We start from the raw sequence: 23,228 nt of genomic DNA, 5'->3' as shown, positions 1-23,228 counted from the left end.
TCCTCATATTCATTTCCATTAGTGGTTGCAAGAGTGCTCCATGAATCTATGGGAAGCAATAAAAAAGATGCATCTTGCAATTTTGTCATCTAGATGTGTGATTTTTGACTTCACTGAGGTCATTTGCAAAGCAGATATTACAAAATATCTCAATGATCCATTGCTTGTTATGATTCAGATTTTTAAGAATCCTCCTTTTAGTACAATATATTGCTGTTTGTGCGTGTAAACGATCTGAAAAGTTATGTCCATGGCAAAGGAAGTTCATCTCTCTAGTAGAAAACACTTGCCTTGACTTCTTGAAGGGATACAGCTACGGACAGATTGTCCTACTGGGCATGCACACATCAATATTGTGATTTACTGTATTTGCATTATTGTAAGGTTAAGTTTAGGGTCGGGGTAGGTGTAGACATAAATAAAACACAATCTAATTGGTAGCAAATGTAATTTTATTGTTATCTCATGGCAATTCGTACATTATTTTACCAGGTGGCTAATTCGTACGACCTCTACGAATTTGCCACCTCGTAAAATAAAAAACGTATTTTATGACGTGGCAAATTCGTAGGAATTCATACAAAGGACCACCCCTGACCCCGCCCCTAAACGTACCCCTCACAGAAATCATACACAGGCCCTGTCCCAAATCACACCCTAAACCCTTGCGGTCTTCCTCGGAGTCCACGCTTTCGTGACGTAATGCCGCTTTGACTGTCGGGTAGAAATCTACTGTGGAGCTTGCCTCAGTGCGGGCTCGGCAGAAGTGCACATCGAGGGTGCATAGCGGCCGCAAATGGGGCGCTTCCGAGCACCCTTCTGAAAGCTAAAATGACGAATAGGACACCCTACTGTCTTGAGGACTTAAAGGACATGCAGATTGCCATTGTAAGACCGCAAGTGCACATGAAGTGTGCCATTTGGGACAGGGCCAAAATCGTACGAGTGAGGTCATACGGATTCGTAAGAATTAGCCACCTCGTAAAATACGTACGAATTAGTCGTGAGATAGCGTTGTTATTTCCGTGCCTTAGCTACACCATCATGTTACACATTTGCATAATGCCTGTCTATTGGCTGCTTTGGTCCACCTTCTAAGGACAGTTGGGTGAATGATTTTGTCATGACATGACAAGTAGACGTAAGTTTATACGGCATATAATACTGTTTTCAGCTGCACATGAAGTCTCAGGAGCTGAAACCTGATTATGGTAAGAGTTGCAACATTTCCGACACACATTTTAAGTGGCTGACCAATCACAACAGACTAGGCCAACAGACCAATCAGAGCAGACCGGGCTTTTCAGAAAGACAGGCTTTGGATGAAACGGTTAACGGTTTGACGGTAAACCTCGATAAAAAGTCCCGACAGTTAGTATTACCGTTTCATATTTCGCTGTCTCATGAAGCGTAGGTTTTGTTTTGTGTGCAAACATGATGGAAGGCACGGTGCAGAGAGAAAATATGAAATAAAGTATGTATGTATGAATGAATGAATAAGATGACTGCATAAGGGGGAACCGACTGTCTTCAAAAAAGTTTCCATGGCATTTGCTTTTCATTTTCTCTCCGTGTATCGCCTAATAATGCAGTGTTTATATGCGCAGCGATGCTTTGTTTATAGCGGTTACTGTGGAAACGGCTCTATTTCTGCTGTTCCATAAGTGCCACCTGCTGGCAGACAGTGGAATTACATTCTCATTCAGCCTGTCTGCCGTTTTGGTTCATGAAAGACAGGCTTTGGATGAAACGGTTAACGGTTTGACGGTAAACCCTCGATAAAAAGTCCCGACAGTTAGTATTACCGTTTCATATTTCGCTGTCTCATGAAGCGTAGGTTTTGTTTTGTGTGCAAACATGATGGAAGGCACGGTGCAGAGAGAAAATATGAAATAAAGTATGTATGTATGAATGAATGAATAAGATGACTGCATAAGGGGGAACCGACTGTCTTCAAAAAAGTTTCCATGGCATTTGCTTTTCATTTTCTCTCCGTGTATTGCCTAATAATGCAGTTTATATGTGCAGCAATGCTTTGTTTATAGCGGTTACTGTGGAAACGGCTCTATTTCTGCTGTTCCATAAGTGCCACCTGCTGGCAGACAGTGGAATTACATTCTCATTCAGCCTGTCTGCCGTTTCTGTTCATACCAAATATTTATTGTAAATCTTAACCGGTAGATGAAAGACAAGTTAATGCATTCTAAAAATCTCAACACTTTGGACAATAAGGTTGCTTTTGTAGAATTGTTTATGGAACAGATAAAATGCCTGTAACAGATATAAAGGCTGTTCATCAAGGCTGCATTTATTTGACCAAAAATACAGGAAAAAACGTAATATTGTAAAATATAATTACCATTTAAAATAATGGTTTTCTATTGTAATAATCTTGAAAATATCATGTATTCCTGTGATGCAAAGCTGAATTGTCAGCATCATTACTCCAGTCTTCAGTGTCACATGATCCTTCAGAAATCATTCTAATATGCTGATTTGTTATCAATGTTGGAAACTGGTGTTGCTTAATTTTATTTTATTTTAATTTTTTTGGAACCTGTGATACTTTTTTTCAGGATTCTTTTCAGAATTTAAAACATCCTTGCCAAACTTCTGAATGGTAGTGTATATTGTTACAAAAGATTTCTATTTTGAATAAATGCTGTTCTTTTTAACTTTTTATTCATCAAAGAATCCTGAAAAAAGTATCACCGATTCCAAAAAATACTAAGCAGCAAAACCGCTTACAAATCTTAACATTAATCAAAACATTACAAATCTTACTGATCCCAAACTTTTGAAAGACAGTGTGTGTGTATATGTATATATATATATATACACACATATACACAGGGATGCACATACGTTTTTCAGCCTGGTTCATATGAGAACCTGGAGATTTAGTTTGGTTTATATCAAATATAACTATAAAAAATAAATTAATAGTGATAATATTATTACAAATAATATATCATTTGAATCTTTATTATTATTTTTTAATTTGAATTATTTAAATTTTTCATTTTCAAACTTAAAATCAGCAAGCTTTTATTTGGACGGGTTGCCGGCAAGTAAGTATATGCGCTTCATGAAATGTCACAGTTTTGCATTGTGCTTTGAAAACGTTAGCGGGTAGCCTAGATTTATGCTTCGAGTTTGAATATAAATCTTATACAGTACAGTTTGTCGATCTAAAATGGTAATTGTGCATTAACAGCTGTCAACCACGTCGGTACGCAAACGCGCGCTCTGAACTAATTTACACAGCGCATTTCTTATTTTGGTCGCGCATGCGAACCTGCGGACCACTTATGTGCACCCCTGTATGTATGTATGTGTGTATATATATATATATATATATATTAAAATCTGGCCATTATTTTAATGTTTATGCAAACAAAAAGTGCATAGTGCTGCTAATTTAATTTTTTGTTTGTTGGTTTTCGACATAGTGTTTTTTCTGTCAGCGCTCGCCTCAGCAAAGTTGTGAGCTGTGCACTAACAGGGTGGTGAAGGAGTGGACTTGTAAATGTCCACCATGAAAGATTCACATAGTGCTTTTAATTAAGTATTAAGTTGAAATATTAAAAGTGTCTGTCGGCTGGTCCATGGTCAGGTGTTGCTCTGTTTGATGTTAGGGTAGAGTGAAAGTGCTCGGAGATCTTCATCCTGGGCTGTTGTGACTCATGGTGGAGGTTATGGGTTGGCCAACACCCAAGCATCCCTTGTTTTTAGTGCCTCATTTTTCTTTACTTTATATTTATATTCTGTAAATATATATTCATAATATATGTCATCAGCAACTGTCCAAAGGTTTGGGATTGAATGCATGAATGATAATTTCATGAATGTTAATGTGTTAATGTCTGGTTGTTTCAGATTGTCTGCACCATGAAACTCACTGTAGTTCTGCTGCTCTGTGGCTGTGGTGTGCTATTTAAACACAACTGTGAAGCCCAAGGTAAATACCTATTTATTTTCCACTACCAAATTACATTTCATACACTATTTATTTATTTTTTTACTGTATATTGCAGTAATTCAATATACATATAATAACTTCCAAGTTCCCAATATAAAACAAATCGTTTAAATATTTTATTTATTCTGAATAACTTTTCTACACATTCCAAATGCACTGCCTGAGCATACATTATTAAAGGGCACTGATAACAGAAATATCATTTTAGGCATTTTGATATTTTTGTTTGAATTTTTTTAATGAATTGAGTAAATGTGTAATGTAAGTTTTCTTTTGATTTCAACAAGTTTCTTTACAACTAATTTGCAATCATTTAACTGTATAATGTATGCTTATTAGATACTGATATTAACATCAGCCATTTAAAAATCCATATCAGTAAACCACTAGAGTATGAGCTGCTTTATTTGTATAGCGCTTTCACAACACACACCATTTTAAAGCCGCTTTACAAAAAATCATGATGCGAATGTTTATACTACCTTAATATTTTCATTCCTAGTACGTGCATTTAGCAGATTACAGCTGGAAGATAATATAGTTTACATTTTGCGGTGATATAAACAATCACAGAGCCAAGATTTGCTATATAGGCCTATTGCTTTACATGAGTGTATTATATGTATGTGGGTGAAACTGAACGTGTATATATCCATCTTTAGAATATATAGCTGGCTGATTATACTGTATAGTTGAAATTATGATAAACTATGATGATATAAACAATCAGGCGCTTGAGATTTGCTACACAGTATATTTCACTTTATGTGAGTGTACCAAATAATTGTTTATTTTTATTTATTTATTTTTTATAAAGACTTATGGTTGCACTTTATTTTACTGTATGTGTAACTACAATGTACTTACCTAAGAAAGTAATTGGTAATATACGGTAACTACATGAGTTAAGGTTAGGTTTAAGGGTAGGTTCAGGGTTAGTACCTAGTTAATACGTTGTTATTGTAATCACAATAATAAGTACATAGTATGTACATGCAGAAAAGGACTGTAAAATAAAGTGCTACCAGACTTTTCCTGGATTGATTTCACTGGGAGACACTGCATTTTTACTGTAAAATTACTGTGAAGTCATGGCAATAGTTTATAGTGTACGGTAATAATACTACCTAAGAAAGTAATTGGTAATATACGGTAACTACATGAGTTAAGGTTAGGTTTAAGGGTAGGTTCAGGGTTAGTACCTAGTTAATACGTTGTTATTGTTATCACAATAAGTACATAGTATGTACATGCAGAAAAGGACTGTAAAATAAAGTGCTACCAGACTTTTCCTGGATTGATTTCACTGGAAGACACTGCATTTTTACTGTAAAATTACTGTGAAGTCATGGCAATAGTTTATAGTGTACGGATATAATTGTATAAAATATCTGTTTAGCATGTGCAGCAGTGAAACTAGATATATGGCAAGTTAAGAGCAAAGCACACATCCAACATAGAGCATTTACGAAAGATAATGTTGGCACAAGCTAATCATAAGAATTGGCCATACGGGCTGTTAATTTCCTCAAACGGTTTCTACCAACTGTGCTGCAACAGGATCCTGGTGAGTAGATTACATCAAACTCCGCGTCAGAGGTCTTTGATGGTTCGTTGTGGCTGATCCGTCTCTCGAGTATTCAGCTGTGAAAATCCTGTCTGCTTAGAGAATGTGACAAGTCTGCGTCTCAGTTGTTGGGCGCAAGAGTTTGTGTCTTACACGTGTGCTGGGGGCAAAGGTCAATGCCTAAAGTCCTTCCTCTGTGCGTTTAAGCAAGGCAGAAGAACTGTCAGTTGTGCCTATTGGTCTGCTGTGGAAGATGGGGACAACCTGATCTGTGCATGTCTGCAAAGACTGATTATAGAGCAGGTCAGTGCTTAGCAGTTGTATGTATCGCACATTTGAAAATAACGTACAGTACACTGAAGTAAACCCAACCTAACGGATAGTGTTAACAAAAGCTAAAGTGAGATAAAAACACATTCTGTGCTTCTACAAGTTTTTGAGCTCTTTTATTGTGACTAGTGTTTCATGGGACTCGTACCCAAGCACTCGCAAGTGTAGTGCTGTACCAAGTGAGCTACTGAGCAAGTTTACTATGCGAGAAAAGCAATACATATGGAGCCGATTATATGACACAAACATCAAAATGTATTAGTTTACATATCTTGCACTATAGTAAAAACTGTTTTGAGGTCATAACATGGTATTGTGGAAGGAGCTGTGCAAAAATAAGTCTTCATAAATTGATAATTTGCCGCGTAAACATAATTTGAGTGAAAACGAATAAAAGTTGTTGGAGTTTTACTGCCACTATTGTTCATTTTAACTGGAAACTACATACTGAATTTTATGTACAGTGAATATATGTTTTTAGAGTTTTGAAAAAAATACTGTAGGTAGAGTCATGTTTTTCCAGTAAGCCTATGTTGCAGCCAACCCTAGTGCTCTAGAGCCTCACTGGATCATAATCCGTCCTCGCTTGTCTGTCCTGGCAAAATGTTTTTCTAGCAGTGCAAACGGCTGAGTGGATACTGAGGCTGAATGATCCTTCGGTTCACATGGATCTAGTTACCTCTTCCTCAGAAAGCCGGCCGGACAGTGTCTGAAGGAGCTATTTCACTCCACCTGCTCCCCAGTGAGATCTTACACTCCCCAAGCGTATATGCATGTGTGTCTATGTGGCCCATCTGGGGTTAAAACTGAAGGGAAACCCATACCTGCATGTTTCACTGGTACCAAAGGCTCTGAGCATGGCCACAGGGGTTCTGGACAGGAAATATAGGGTTTCATGGTAGGAATACATTTCGATCACTCTGGTTTTCACATGCAGTGTGCCCACGCACCGTGGTGTCTGTTTGAGGACCCCCATGAGGTGAACCACAAAGACTGGAGGATGGAGACAGCCACAACACCTGTCGCACTGCCATCATAAACTCAACCCTAGGAAACGCAGCCATTGTTAACAATTGAAATGATCACTATGGCCCATTGGTGGATCACACATTCTTCAGCATAAATCAATGCCCACTGAATCAGAGCATGACGGATCAAATCAGCAGGTGTCTGAGTGAATCTCATGAAACCTGTTAGGAACATGTCCAGGTCATATTTCACTCCAACATCAGGGACAATTTGGATTACAATCATTTTTTTTTGCATTGTGGCATTATTTTATGACAATTAAGCACATGGTCATAATTCTGCAGTTCATGCAAATAATATATATTTTTTGTTATTGCTGTAATAAAATAATTGTATTATATTGTTGTAGATTACAGTAGTATTTGTTAAGCTAGTAGGCCTATTTGTAAAGATTACTGTATGTATTGAGAATCTAATGAGAATCAATAAAAAAAATTAAACGGTAAAACATTAAATTATTATTTAGCAGATGCTTTCATCCAAAGTGACATACAAATGAGGGACATCACAAGCATTTTGTCACAGAGCACAGTCTCAACAATATTCATAGTATAGCACAATACCAGGTTTATTAGAAAGCGGGAAACGTGCTATAGAGTAGAGAAGAGATACTTAAGTGTCAATTTTTCAAAATTGAGATTCATACATCATCTGAAAGCTGAATAAATAAGCTTTCCATTGATGTATGGTTTGTTAGGATATTGGCCGAGATACAACTATTTGAAAATCTGGAGTCTGAGGGTGCAAAAAAATCAAAATATATTGAGAAAATCGCCTTTAAAGTTGTCCAAATGAAGTTCTTAGCAATGCATATTACGAATCAAAAATTAAGGGATAATATTTGGCTGAGATACAACTATTTGAAAATCTGGAATCTGAGGGTGCAAAAAAATCTAAATATTGAGAAAATCATCTTTAAAGTTGTTCAAATGAAGTTCTTAGCAATGCATATTACTAATCAAAAATTAAGTTTTGATATATTTACGGTAGGAAATTTACAAAATATCTTCTTGGAACATGATCTGTACTAAATATCCTAATGATTTTTGGCATAAAAGAAAATCTATAATTTTGACCCATACAATGTATTTTTGGCTATTGCTACAAATATACCCCAGCGACTTAAGACTGGTTTTGTGCTCCAGGGTCACAGATTATATATTCTTTAAACTTAAGTCAACAGTAATTTTCATGTACATCTTTTAATGTAAACTGTAAAAAAAGACAAAATCTGCACATCTAAAAAAGTTCTTTTAAGTAAGACTTTGATTATTTTTTTTCCTACTATTTGCTGGTTTTGGTTCCATACTCGTCTACCTTCTTCCGATATGTGTATCTCGGTTTCTTTCTTTTTACACTTTGCTAAAAAGAAATAATCTGTTTTATTTCAAATGAATCCGATTTTCCAGTGTGAGGATATTCTGGGAAATCTATTCTGTTTGTTTATTGCCTCAGTTCACTTGGTACACTGCTGTTCATACAGTATAATGCGTGTGGGACAGTGATGCAACATTTTGTCACACTGCACCGCTACTTAGAAAAAGTTAGAAATTTAGAAAACAACTGAGCTACTGTCACAATAGTGAATAATGTAATAAAGTTAGTAGCATGGCTTCTTTTAGTTGAAAATAATAGTTCAATATGAGTGTAAATGCTGTCAGTTTTTTGTTATATTACACTAAAAATTAGTTGTGAATTTAGCATACATTTAACAATGATGAATCATACAAAAACAAGTTGAACTGAATCATGACCCATTTGATTGCAAATATTTACACATGCTTCTGAATTGTGATGTAAGAGGCTGGCTGTGAGCGCCGGGTTTGGAGGCATGTAGGGGTTGGGCCCTGGGCGATGGTGAATTCTTGTGATGTTCGGGCAAAGCTCATACGGGCGGAGACATGAGCACATTCCTCTCCTCCCACCGCACACGCTCCCCTCGTGCCCATCACCACAGACACACGCGCTTCCTGGCCGTCCCCCAACACACACACATACACACCCTGCACTAACATCCACCGGAGCGCAAAACCCAATACTGGATGAGCACAGTCAAGAATGCTAAATCACTCGGTCAGGATAGTGATGATGGAGATCCGGGTGAATAATTTCCTGTAACACATCGTAAAACTTTTCATATTAAAGTACAAGTAGATTATTAAGGATGGAAAAAGAACAGGCATAAACTTTCCACTTTCCCGGTCAGAGGTCAGACTTTTATGAAAACATGCCACAATTTACCCCTAAAATAAATTACATTTTGCATTTAAGACCTTTTAATATTCTTTCTGTTTTCATAACACTTTATCCCTTCAGCATTTGTCCTCATTACTCTCAATAATGAATGTAATTAGATTCACATGAATGTTTTTACTGTATTACTCTTAAAATGACTTTATTCTGCCATAATGTGAAAAATGTGTTATTTCCTCACCCTCATGTTGTTCCAAACCTACATGAGTTTCTTTCATCTGTTGAGCACAAAAGAAGATAATTTGAAGAATGCTGGTAACCAAACAGTTGCTGGTAGCCATTGACTTCTATAGTATTTTTTTCCAATCTGTGGAAGTCAGTGGCTACCAAAAACAGTTTGCTTACCAACAATATATATTTTTTTGTGTTCAACAGATGAAAGAAACTCATACAGATTTGGAACAACATGAGGGTGAGGAAATGACACATTTTTCATCTTGTGGTGACCCGTCCCTTTAATTTTTCATTTGCTTTACTATCAGTTCTCCATCTTGGTCAGTCTGTCAAGGGTGAATACACTAACTTAATTTAAAATGTGAAGTACATTATGGCAGAATAAAGTCATTTTAAGAGTAATACAGTAAAAACATTCATGTGAATGCATGGACGGGTGGGCGGGGCGATTCTGTGACAAAGGTGATTAATTATTCATGGAAGATGCTTTTATCGATTAACATGACAGCACTGACTATTCTGCTAAAACAAATCCAATATGATTTCCAAGTATTTTAATATTTATCCAAGAAATAAATGACGGGCATGAAAAAGTTTTAGTTGCAACCCAGGCTCATTGAAAATACATGACTCTGCATACATTTCTGCAAAACCTGAAATACGTTGCTCTGGGCTGCACTTTTCAGTCACAAGAGCAACGTTTCTACTACGTTTCTATCATTTTAATATAGACCCTTAAAGCTTAAAGCTATATCAATTCTCCACTGCAGAAGCGGGTTTATTAAACAGCACAGCATCATGAAAAAACATGCCTATGTATACAAAGTGGTTGTGAAATGATATTGTGTTGCTTGTAGTAGCACGCTTCAAAGCAGTTTCAAAGCGAAATGTCCAGTTTGTTGCGCTAAATAGTGTTTTCTCTCCAAAACAGTTAAGCGTGACTGTGGCAATGCTTGTGTTTGTTGTATGTATCATGGCAGTTCAGAAATGAAATGTCCTAGAGCGGCGCTAAAAGGTTATTGATTTACATTTGAAATGAATTTACCAACTTGACTAAACCGTACTTTAAATCAAACCAGTAGTACTGTTAACAAAAGCGACTGTGAGATAAAAATACATTTTCTGAAGCAAACATGCCATTTTAGATTCGTTATACAAGGCTTGAGTTTTTTTTTTTTTGGAGTGTCGTGATTCATCTTTCACGGCATTTGCACCTCAATGCTCTGCATCACAAGTGCAGTGCTGTACCAGGTGAGCTACTGAGCAAGTTTACTATGTCAGAAAAGCCATAAATATGGAGCTGGATATGTGATGCAAACATGAAAATGTATTAGTTTACATATGAGTTTTGAGGTCATAACATAATATTGTGCAAGGAAGCGTGCAAAAATAAGCTTTTATTAATAGATAATCTGCCTCTGTAATCATTCAGTAAGCGGTGTGAAAAATAAATAAATAAATAAAACAAAAGTTGGTTTTACTGCCACTAGTGTTCATTTCATCTGGAAACTGCAGTGAAATTTATGTAAAGGTACGTTTTTCAGAAATGCAGCCAGAGTCACATATTTACAATGAGCATGGGTTGGTTATTTTAGTATTATTTATATACTAATATAGTATTTATTAAAATGTATGTAGTATTTATTAATTTATTAACTTTTTTTTGTATTTTTAGTTTTTTATTTTAATTTTAGTTTAAGATTTAATAATTTTGTTCTGTGCCTTTGTCCTTTATATTAGTTTTAAACTTATTTTATTGCGGTTACTTGCCAAGGCAGCATTTCACATTTTCATTTAAGTTTAAGTTTTTCATTTTCATTTCTGCAACAACGGTGATTAATCATTCATGACTTTAAGTGGCAGACACTTTAATAGATTGACATAACAGCACTGACTTGTTTTCGCAGATATTTACGTGTGCTCCAGAGAGCAGCCGTGTCAGAATGGGGCTACTTGCGTCTTGAATGACTCTGGGGATTATAGCTGCTTATGTCCTGAAGGCTTTCATGGGCGGGACTGTGAACTGAAAACTGGGCCTTGCCAAAAGACTAAGTAAGTGTTTTTTTTCTTTTCATGTGTAATGTAAATGCATGTTTGTGTGTTCAAATGTACTTACCTGCCTAACATCACAAACCTGCGGAAGAACAAAACGAGCCATTTTTAGAAGAACTTTCTGATTACAACGTTTCAATTAACACTTTTTTTGTAAGATCAGTGAATAGTGGTTTGTTCATGATTTGACCACTTTAAGTAAACATTTTGTTAAGCTATGATCCTTAATCTATTAGCACACAAGTCCAGATGCACTGGCACAGGCAGCACAACAGCCTGGTCAATTTGCAGCCTCCAAAGTGCAATCATGTAATTCAATGGGCTCATTACTGGCCCTGTAAGAGACCGCTAATACTGACACACTGCAGCTCGGCCCCTACTGTTCTTCCCATGACGACCAAAACAAACTGACTGAGAGGTTTCCAGGGAAACGATGCTGCAGGACTGGACCAGTTGCAACAATGTTCTAGAAACAACAAATTATTACTTGAAATATTACAGTATATGGTTTAGCCTGTGAATATGAATGATGTAATATGGATGTTTTCACATGTCAAAAGTTTAATATGCAAAAACAACTAAATAAATAAGCCATTCACAGGGCTGATTCCTCTCAAAAATATACAACGTGACTCTTTGGAAGATCTGTTTGCTCGAGCGTTTTGACCTGCTCGACATATCAACACTGGCTCAGCCAATGGCATTACATTAGGGCAGAGCTTTCTGTTTGTCCAACCAATGGCAGTAGAAAAGGAAATCATAAGGAATTTAACCATTGTGGTTCCAATACTGATTCCTTAAAGGGTTAGTTCACCCCAAAATGAAAATTCTGTCATCCTTTCCTCACCCTCATGTCGTTCCAAACCTGTAAGACCTCCGTTCATCTTCGGAACACAAATTAAGATATTTTTGATGGAACGTGAGAGCTGTCTGGCCCTGCATAGACAGCAACGCAACTGAAATGTTCCCAGAAAGAAACGTAAGCAAGGACATCGGTAAAACAGTCTATGTGACATCAGTGGCTCAACTTCAATTTTGCGAAGCTACGAGAATACTTTATGCGCAAAAAAAAAATTACATCATTTATTTAACAATTCTTCTCCCCCGAGTTACGTCTTCTACCATTTTGGAGAGTATCACAACAGATACGCATGCTTTACCCTAAGTGTAAACAACGCTGATTATGCCGATTACATTCATGCGCGCACTTTCCCCTCCTAACGTAAACAACGCTGATTACGTTCTTGGGTACTCTCCAAAATGGTAGAAGACGTAACTCGGTGGAGAAGAATTGTTAAATTATGTAATTTTTTTTTTTGCGCATAAAGTATTATCGTAGCTTCGCAAAATTGATGTTGAGCCACTGATGTCACATAGACTGTTTTACCGATGTCCTTGCTTACGTTTCTTTCTGGGAACATTTCAGTTGTGTTGCTGTCTATGCAGGGCCAGACAGCTCTCAGATTCCATCAAAAATATCTTAATTCGTGTTCCGAAGATGAACGGAGGTTTTACAGGTTTGGAACGACATGAGGGTGAGGAATTAATGACAGAATTTTCATTTTGGGGTGAACTAACCCTTTAATAGTTCCATTTAAGAATTTTGTACTTTTGAGGAAGAAATATTTAGAGAAAAGAAATTGCATTTACATCGCTCAGCAGCCTATTGCCAAATGATGATGATGTTCAGATTTCAACTGAAAAAAATAAAAAATGAGCGAATACAAGTAATACAGTTCTTTCAGATGGTGTTTACACAGGCATATTTAGCAATAATTTGTTGCTCATTGAGTCTTTTTAAGTCTCTTTAATTTAGTAACCACTCCTATTGTTCATTAATCGGACTACGCTCGCTACGAGTCCAAAGTATGCTTCAGTTTTGACGAAAATGTTAAGTGAATGCATACAGCCGAACACACAGCTTTTCAAAGTACTGTAGACTCCATTTAATAGCACGCAAGAACACAGGTACTCGAAACACAACATAAGTTTTTTGAAATCAATAAAAAACCCCGGCTTGTAAGTGTTGTTCTTTCAGGAATCGGACTACACTGGTTGCTGTTATGTTGTAGTAGCACTGTTGAATAGTAGTCGTTTAATGTGGTGTTCCATCCAATCGTTTTTGGATTTTTATTTTTTAAATGGAACTAGTTGTGAATAAAAATCAGTTCTCAGAAAGCTTTTTTTTTTTATTTGGTGACAATAGTGGTCCAGAAAACATACACTTGATGTCGATGAGGCAAATCAGGCCTAAAATCTTGTAGTGTGTGGGTATGGTAAACAACAGATATTTTCAATTCTTACATTTATTGCTGCAGGTCCCCCTGCAAGAATGGCGGCCTCTGTGAGGATCTGGGTGGTTACGCTCCAGAACTGTCTTGTCGATGCCTGGCTGGCTTCACGGGGCCCTGCTGCGAGACCAACATGGATGACTGCCTGATGCGCCCCTGTGCCAACAGCGCCACCTGTTTGGATGGTGTGAACCGTTTTTCCTGCCTGTGCCCTGCAGGTTTCACCGGCCGTTTCTGCACCATCAACCTGGACGACTGCGCCAGCCAGCCCTGCCTCAACGGAGGACGCTGTATAGATCGAGTCTCGACCTTCCAGTGCTTCTGCTCTCCAGGTTACACTGGAAGAACTTGCGAGATTCAAGTCTGGGAGTCGGAACCTCAAGCTGTGTCTCCGTTCAGGGGCGAAGGAGACCGAGTTACTCGGAGCAAACCTGCTCTAGTCAATCGCTCCCACGGGACCACTCCTAGTGGAGAGGAGAGACGCTCATTCAAAATTTCAGTGGTGACTCAGCACGGGGCGGAAGGGCTGTCAGAGCTGCAGCTCATCATCCTGCTGGTGTTGGGGGGCATGACTTTGGCCGTGGTGGCACTAACAGCTGGTCTGGTGCTGCGCGGACATTGCCAGGACCGATCGGCTCGCTGTCGGTGCAGACCTGCCCCCGCTCACCATCGCGCATTCCACCGATGTCGGACAAACCCTGTGCCTGCGCAACAGGAATGCAAGATCAGTTTCCTCCAGTCTCCGGCTCCAGCCGAGCTTGAGAAGAAGAGGCTGAACACCGACATCATTTAGCTGCAGAGATCATGCAGCTGCTCTTGTTGAAGTAAAGGGCCACTTCTGACCTCTCAAAAGATAAGACAGTACTGATGAATCTGAGAGTTGGTCGTTGAAAAAAGGTGGTTATTATTCAGAGTGATTACACCGAAATAAAGAACCAATTAGTAGTTTATTTTAATCAGAGATGCCACAAGTGAGGCATGTACTGCGGAGGGAACATTAGGTCAGGTAGAGTCGACATGAAATCAATAGTGCTCGTACCTGGTCTTGGAAAATTATTCCAAAGATAAGAAAGACTTTTTTGTGTAATATTTCATCAAAAATGTAATAACTTGCTCTGCCACTGAAAATCATTTTGGCTGATCTCACCAAGCAATATTTTTGATGGAAACCCTGAACCACAGATAGTCTATTTCCTTCCCCCAATTTTTTTCTCTTTATTTTTGGTCTTTAACCTTTTTTTATTCAATAAAGGCAACACTTGTTAGCTTGCTAGCTAACAGTAATCATGTAATATCAACCTCAGCCACCAGATGCCAAGAAAATGTTTACACCGTGGGAAAAAATCCACTTTAAATATGGTTAGTTAACATGAACAGTAAGATTAATAAATGCTTTGAAAGAATTTTTCATTGTTCATTTCAACATTAGTAATTGAATTCAAAAGTATCCGTTAATATTATTGAATAGGCCTAAGCTAACAATAAACGGTTGTATTTTTATAAACATTAACAAAGATTAATCAATTTTGTAACAAATGTATTGCTCATTGTTAATATTAGTTAATAAATTTACTATTGTTAACTAATGGGGTCTTGCTGTAAAGTTACAAAAAAAAAAAGTTAAACAAAAAACAAATTAGAGAATTATTTTAGAGGAAATAGACTCAGGACTTTTTTTTTTTCACCTTGTGTTTCAGGACTTTCTTAATTTTCATATAGAGAGCACTTTTTAATATCCAATCAGTTAAAAATGGATCAAATTGAATGACACCTTACCCTTTTTCTTGTTTTAATATACTGTGTAAACTGGAAATACAGTATGTCACATTATGAAGGTAAAGTGGGTTGCAGATGCTGTTTCATGTTGACTTCAAGGTACACACAGCCTGGGAACTACTGTATTTGTTGATATGATGTCTGTACTCAAAGAGTAAACAGTAGCACTAATGGGCTGCATGTAAAAAAAGGGAAGCACTAAACCACCCAAATATATCAAAACTTCCATTGTTACATTAGTACTGTATGTATATAATCAAGCCACGTTGCTAAAAGTGCTTTTAATTTCAGATGTATGTGTAGCCATTTTCGCCAAGTGTTCAAACTGTAAAATATTTCATTGTGAGTGAGTATATGCCAAGTAAGTTTTATTCTTTTTGCTTTATGAACATTTTTTAAATGACAATGTAACGTTCCCTTTAACATTATAGTGATGCTCGTTTAAGCAGGTTATTAATATAAATTTTATGGGAACAATTTTCGTGATACATAACGATACTCGTTTAAGCAGGTATTTAATATACATTTTATGGGAACGATTTTCGTGATACATAATACATTAACAGCAGTATTCTTAAGTGTAAATATAATTTATGTAATTTATTGGTGAAATGTACATTTGTTTTGTATTGTGTATTAAAGTTTTGAACTGTGTAATTAGTTGAACTATGCCTAAATCGCTCAGTCATAAACTACAAAAATGTCTTTGTATAACAGTTGCCATGACTAAATTTACTTTTCTATGCAACACACTCCATCCCCTTTAGCCCTGAATTTGACCATCACATAATGCATGACAAACAGTGCCATGGTTTTTAACTGACTTTTTTGAGCTGAAAAAAAAAAAACTTTTTGCTTTGCATTGTCACATTTTAAAGTTGTGAACTTGTGGGTTTAATTAACCTATTTTAGCTAACCGTGGGCAGTCGTGGCCTAATGGTTAGAGAGGCGGACTTATAACCCGAAGGTCGCGGATTCGAGTCTCAGGTCCGGCAGGAATTGTCGTGGGGGAAGTGAATAACATCACATAATGCATGACAAACAGTGCCATGGTTTTTAACTGACTTTTTTGAGCTGAAAAAAAAAAAACTTTTTGCTTTGCATTGTCACATTTTAAAGTTGTGAACTTGTGGGTTTAATTAACCTATTTTAGCTAACCGTGGGCATTCGTGGCCTAATGGTTAGAGAGGCGGACTTATAACCCGAAGGTCGCGGGTTCGAGTCTCAGGTCCGGCAGGAATTGTCGTGGGGGAAGTGAATAACCAGTGCTCTCTTCCACCCTCAATACCACGACTGAGGTGAGACCCTTGAGCAATGTGTGTTCACTACTGTATTTGTGACCCTGCAGCACAAAACCAGTCTTAAAGGGGTAGTTCAGCCAAAAATAAAAATTAGGCTGTGTTTTACTCACCCCCCGTGGCCATTACGACCCCTCTGAAAGGATTAAAACTCCCTTTGTGCGCCTTAAACTAACACATGCCCGCCTCCTCTGCTTCTGAAAAGCTGGTGCTTGGGAAACAGTACACAAATATGCTTTCTCTTCTCACTGACTGCCAGGCCACTTCGTCTCCCTTCAGACTCTATTTCCATTTAAATATGTGTCTTTTCTCTCTCGTTTCCCTCTCTCCTTCACGTTCCCCTTGTCCCCTTCTCGCCTTGCCATATGCAAATCTTTCCATTGGCTTGGATTCATCTGAAAGAAGAAAGTCATATACATCTAGGATGCATCGGGGGTGAGTAAAACGCAGCCTAATTTTTATTTTTGGGTGAACTAACCCTTTAAGTCTCTGGGGTATATTTTTAGCAATAGCCAAAAAAATTGACCCTTATGACTGGTTTTGTGGTCCAGGGTCACATTTGTGCAGTTGGATGGGTTAAATGCAGAGCACAAATTCCGAGTATGGGCCACCATACTTGGCCACAGGGTCACAATCACACAATCTGTGCACTACCAATGCTTTAGAAAATAAAGACATCAAGTGACCCCTGGTGGACAATTCAAAACAATGATAGTGTGTGGATCTCAACCCTTTTTCATGACACCCCCCCCCACACAGTGAGATATTTATTTACCATCATTTATTTACAGTGTGTTACCCAATGTAACACCAGCGTTTAGCTGAAAGAGATTTATTCACATGTAAGTAACAATACACCGCTTAATTTACATTCTCACTGAAAATGTAATATATAATGCCCACCAAAGGAAGACTGTCCTACTCACTTTGTAAAATGAGAGGTGAAGCATATAGAAGTTGCACTTATCTGTTATGATTCGCTGAAATGTGCTCATCAGTTCTTGGTGATACTATCAAAATATTTCTCCAAGATACTCTCGACTTCATCCTCTGTGTAGTCCTGGACTTGGAAGAGTGAGTTTGTGGATGCTCCTCTGATCATGGCAGACAGCACTGGAGAGTGGGAGATGAAAAATATCTATGTGGATATCTATTATGTGGAGAAAGTCTTAATACCTTTTCCAGAAGAAGGTCTGAAGAGACAGAAACCCCTCTTGTTCACTGCTACAGCTCGACTGAGCTCATAACCGACTCCTAAAGACGGCTGTGTCCCCTCAGCTACTATCACTGAGACAGAGACAGAAAAACTGCACTGAATCCCTCAGATTGTGATGGAGCCCGATACAACAGAACTAAGACAGAGAACATGGTTAATGATAAAAGGCCTGAAGCAAAAGGACTTTTTTAGTGTAACTGTAAATACTCCATTCTTCAGGTCATGTTACATGTGTCTTTTTATTTCTATAAAGTACATGTGATGTATAATTTACATGTATTATCATTTATATTGTTATTAACTTAGGTTGAGCTCACAGCGTTGTACTGCAGTGCTTTCAACGGATAAACATTACGACAACTGAACCTTTTCCCGCTCGAACACACGCGGAGACGCCGCAGTGTGGCGGTATTCACACGGTATTCACAACACTTCATGCGGCACTATTAATGAAAACGGTTTTTATATATAATTTACTAAAAGATATTTAATTATGCGCCCTCATAGATTTATTTATTTTACCAGTTTTTTTCCATTAAAGAATTAAAAAGAAAACACATGGACACCAAGGGCCCCATATCAAACGACTTAAAATATATAGGTTACAGTAATAAAAAAAAAAAAATCGAATTAAGCTAATATTTTCTAAATGAAAATAAACGAGGAAAAACAAAACAAATAAATTCCTAATCTTTAAGATTTATATCTCGTTAGTTTGTAATTTCTAATTTTGCTTTAATATATATTAAATGTACCTAATAAAATTATAAGGTTAAAAATTAAACTCACATAAGCGACTTATAAGTCTAAATGAATGACTACATATCTGCGCAGCAAAGAGAGAGAGAGAGAGAGAGAGAGACGACTGACGGTTTTTTAATAAAAAGATTAAATATATTTTGTTTAGTTTTTTTTACTTTATACGTTTGCTTATACATAGGTTACACATTTAAATTCCTAATCTTTAAGATTTATATCTCGTTAGTTTGTAATTTCTAATTTTGCTTTAATATATATTAAATGTACCTAATAAAATTATAAGGTTAAAAATTAAACTCACATAAGCGACTTATAAGTCTAAATGAATGACTACATATCTGCGCAGCAGAGAGAGAGAGAGAGAGCGAGAGAGAGAGACGACTGACGGTTTTTTAATAAAAAGATTAAATATATTTTGTTTAGTTTTTTTTACTTTATACGTTTGTTTATTAAAGTAGAAACACATGGATTCACGTGCACAAATAGAAGAATAGCATAATATTAAGGTTAAATTACTTTTCTCAATAAATTCATAAAGGATTATATATATATATATAATTTAAAAAATTTTTTTTTTTTACATTTAATCCATAGACTGTAAAAATCGCTTAGCGCGTCGACGTATCGTGACGCAATCAATGCGCAGTTGTGCTTCTGCGCAGTACCGGAAGCAAATAACGGACTCATCGCGCAGCACTCCAGATACAGACAGATCTGCTAAAAACATTTGGATAAAAGAGCTCGCCAGAAGAAACAGGTAAGAGAAAACAATCAGAGATCATTCACGGCATGTTGCTTTATAGGGTAAACAGTCGTATTCGTAACTCAATACCCTGGAATTGTAGGTGTATGTGACCAAACGGGACTTTATAGCTTAAGCTTACTTTGACAGGGGGATGCTGACTCTATACAACATACACAACATGTAAGAAACATATATATTTTTCTAACATGTCAAGAGGCGAGCAGTGTTTATTTAACAGCTGTATATCCCTCTGCCGAAATGAAAGAGTCTCGCATGCGCGCTGTGTCCGTTAGCAGCTGTTGAATGGAAGTGCGAGGGCCCGAGGGATGGGTCCAGAGAGAATCTTACCGAACTCCGAGGATGATGTGGTGCAGGACCGGCCTTTAGACACCGCGGCGCCGGAGGAGTGGAGCGGAGAGGACATGGAGGAGGAGGAGGAAGGAGGCGCTGGGGACGAGGACAATGCTGGATATTATTATCAGCCTCTGAATCAAGACCCAGACGGGATGAACGGCTCACACACAGAGCCCGCGGATGAAGGAACCGCCGCAGAGCAGCTTCAGGAGGTCCAGGACAGAATAGAGGTACAGTACAAGGGAGTCTTCTTTCTGACTGTTGCAGGCACCCTCATCTTTCTGGTTAGCCGGCGTGGACTAGTGTTGGTGTACCCTACCCACTAATTGCTTCTTGTTGTCATCTTTATGATCATTTGCAGGCCATGGGTCTGTTCCTGCCCCAGCCTCCTCCTCCTGACAGCGATGAAGAGGAGGATCCTGAAGGAGCCGCTGCTGGTAGAAGTCATGCGTCCATTCCCATGGATGCAGGTGAGAAAGAGAACAGACTTCACATTTGTTGCATTAGTTCTCTGTCAGTTTGTGGGACCAAAATATATAGGAAAAACTATAAACTACAAAGCAAATCTGCTATCTAAAAAAACTGCTTGATTGTTTTTATCATTGCAAAATGTAAACCATACTATCATCCAGCTTTAATCTGCTAAATGTGACTAATGCATGAAGATTTTAAGATATTGTAAACATTAATACGATTTTCTGTAAAGCTGCTTTGAAACAATGCAGCTATATTATATTTATATACATATAAACTTGGTTGACTGATATTTTTAAATGCCTGTTATAAAGAATACAACTTAATACTAGCAAACAAACAAAACGAACTCAAAATTGTTGAATTTAACTTGAGTAATACTACTAGTATTATTTAAAACAGAAAATTTGCACAATTGGAATTTTGGATTTAACAGGTGGAATGATGCAAGTACACAAAATTGTTGAATTTAACAGTAATATTAGTTTGTAATATTGGTAACATTTCTTTTATGCACAATTGGAATTTATAGGTCAAATGATAAAAGTACAAAAAATGTTGAGCTTGACTGACATTAGTGATATTTCAGACAGAAAATGTGCAGTTGGAATTTTGGAATTAACAGGTGGAATTATTAAACATTGTCAAAGTTCAGTTTTTAACTTGTCAAAAATACAGATGATTGATTTAATGTTGTGGCCTTTTAATGTCCAGTATTAAAAATCTGTACTATTTTCCTTAAATGTAAAATAAACCCCTAAAATCAGTCCTTTAAAAACTTAAATTAGGCTTCGCATTATACTGTATTTTTTCTCTACCATAGATTATATTAAGTGTTTTTAAAATATTAGTGTTTTTAAAGACTTAAAAGGATCGGTCGATGAGAGCAAAGGTAAACTAAATACAAAAATGAGTATGCACAATAAAATATCCATCATCTTATACCAATATAGATACATTTAAAATAAAAAAGCGCTAATATCAACGAATGTATTTACCGATATATTGGTTGATATTAGCATTATAAAATATATGTTAGCAATATATATTTTAGGTATCAATATATTTTTTATTTTTGTCATCACAGATCACGTTGAGCTGGTGAAAACGACCATGGCGGCTGTAAATTTGCCGACACTAGGAATTCCTGCCTGGGCCCAGGAAATCTCTGACGACCAGTGGAAGGACATGGTCCAGCAGACGCTTCAGTCCAGACAAAGCTCTGCAGGCCTGAGACTAGAACGCAAGTGAAACCGTTTCAAGAGCCTCGTCTTACACTGCAGAAACAGATTCTGACATTCGCTCATCTCAAACAAATCAAAAGGCATATTGATCACTTTAGCTGTGGTTTATACAAACTGTGGACTTGAAATTCTTGAATCTAATAGTTTGCCTTTTAATTACTTTGAACTGATACACAGCAAGTGTCCAGTTGATGCAGCTACACAGTAGGCAAAACCTGTTCTGAAAACACCCCAAATGTTTTTTTAACCCAGTTGTATTAATTATGCAGTGTGTTCTTGGGCTTTTTTTTTTGTTTGTTTGTAAAGTGGAGAATTTTGCAAGACTTAGAGGTTGCTTTTGTATGACGGTTTAGACATGTAATGATGGTGCATCTCAGTAATAATCACATCTAAATCAATCTGACTGTTGATACCTGTGCAACGAGTGACTGATCCTTTATGTATCTCACACGGCTTGAGCACAAATGGCCGTCACATCTTTTGTGTTTCTTTATTTTTGTTCTGTACATACATGAACATCTGTACAAAATATGACTTTCATACTATGTAATGCTCAACCTAATTAAAGTACAACATATGTACATATGACCTGGAAAGCAGCTTAAGATTAGTGTCAGACTTGAGGAGGTCTGGGAGAGGAGGGAAAGGGAAGGGTGAGTGTGGAGAGACCCATACTTTCTTTATTTCCCTCTGTTTCTTGTTGCTGCCACACAAGCTGAACACTGGCCCCATCCGCCTGTTGAGCTGCATTGAGAAAGGAAGCATGCTGCGTTCAAGAGTGAAGTTGCCTCTGATTGTTTCTGGAATGTTTTGGTCTATGTAGAGGCAGCTATGTTGGCAAATCATGCTCTTGATTGCACGGACACGTCATTCCCGTATGCTGATAGGCCGAGGTAACGTTACAACACTTCAAACAGCTAATGATTTAAAGACTTCACCTCTGCACTGCATACTAATAGGCTGTTATAGCACGAGTCGAAACGTATGCACATGTTTGAAGCAATGGAAGAAGTGTAGCAGCTTGAATGCACAGCAAGTGGACGTCAAGGCGAATTACAGTGGGACCTTTGAGCTGCGCATCGGATAGAAATAACATGTTGGGTTGTCCAGCAGCCTGTAGGAGGGGTAAATGTTCCCTCACTATTGGAATGATCAAAGTCACACTTCACGAGACAGACCTTTACAGCAGAGAGGGGACATCATGCATCAGAATGGAGTCGTACAAGCAAACGGAATGAAAGAAAAGATGAACTTGGAGCATAAAAAAGGAATACTGACGGGCAAGGGTGCAATCATAAGCAACTTACATGACAATATACAGTACACAAGTATTTGCAACAGCAATTGCAGGCTGTCAGTTTTCCATATATTAAGCCTGGACAAGCGAGTATCTTTTCTCTTTAAGTATATAGTCCTATTAGGAGGATTGTATAGCACTTGATCGTACACTAGACCAGTCCATGTTTTCCATACTGTTCTAATTCCTGAAAAAAATATTGCTTTAAAGTGGGAAAAAAAAAAAAAACTGCAACAGAAGACGTACAATCTTGGACAGGACGGTAATTCCCGATCTTGTTTCCTTTTCAAAGGCTCAAAGGGAGTTTGTTTTTTGTTCTTTTCTAGTTTTTATACATCACAGAAACCTATGGAGCAAAAACAAGACACCTTCAAAAAGCTAGGCGGT

General features: G+C 37.4%; 2 protein-coding genes across 5 annotated transcripts; both read left to right on the top strand.

Annotated features, from left to right (window-relative positions):
- The first annotated feature begins 9,763 nt into the window (after window positions 1-9,763).
- Window positions 9,764-15,010, top strand: LOC107728069 (protein delta homolog 2-like). The gene is made up of 3 exons (XM_016538133.1): window positions 9,764-9,797; window positions 11,243-11,387; window positions 13,706-15,010. Exons 1-3 carry the CDS (start codon window positions 9,764-9,766, stop codon window positions 14,469-14,471), a joined length of 945 nt encoding a protein of 314 aa, XP_016393619.1. The 3' UTR covers window positions 14,472-15,010.
- Window positions 15,011-19,374: 4,364 nt separating this feature from the next.
- On the top strand, window positions 19,375-23,210 carry LOC107728068 (male-enhanced antigen 1-like). 4 transcript variants are annotated; one of them, XM_016538131.1, is made up of 5 exons: window positions 19,375-19,484; window positions 19,620-19,652; window positions 19,769-20,056; window positions 20,188-20,296; window positions 21,388-23,210. In XM_016538131.1, exons 3-5 carry the CDS (start codon window positions 19,799-19,801, stop codon window positions 21,549-21,551), a joined length of 531 nt encoding a protein of 176 aa, XP_016393617.1. In that variant the 5' UTR covers window positions 19,375-19,484; window positions 19,620-19,652; window positions 19,769-19,798; the 3' UTR covers window positions 21,552-23,210. The 4 variants fall into 4 exon arrangements, with proteins under 4 accessions (XP_016393617.1, XP_016393616.1, XP_016393615.1 ...); XM_016538130.1 differs by having other exon boundaries at window positions 19,766-20,056; XM_016538129.1 differs by lacking the exon at window positions 19,620-19,652.
- The last annotated feature ends 18 nt before the right edge of the window (window positions 23,211-23,228 follow it).

The sequence above is a fragment of the Sinocyclocheilus rhinocerous genome, unplaced genomic scaffold (genome assembly GCF_001515625.1).
Source record: "Sinocyclocheilus rhinocerous isolate Xijiao unplaced genomic scaffold, SAMN03320098_v1.1 scaffold907, whole genome shotgun sequence".
NCBI lineage: Eukaryota > Metazoa > Chordata > Actinopteri > Cypriniformes > Cyprinidae > Sinocyclocheilus > Sinocyclocheilus rhinocerous.
This window is presented reverse-complemented; position numbering and strand designations above follow the sequence as displayed.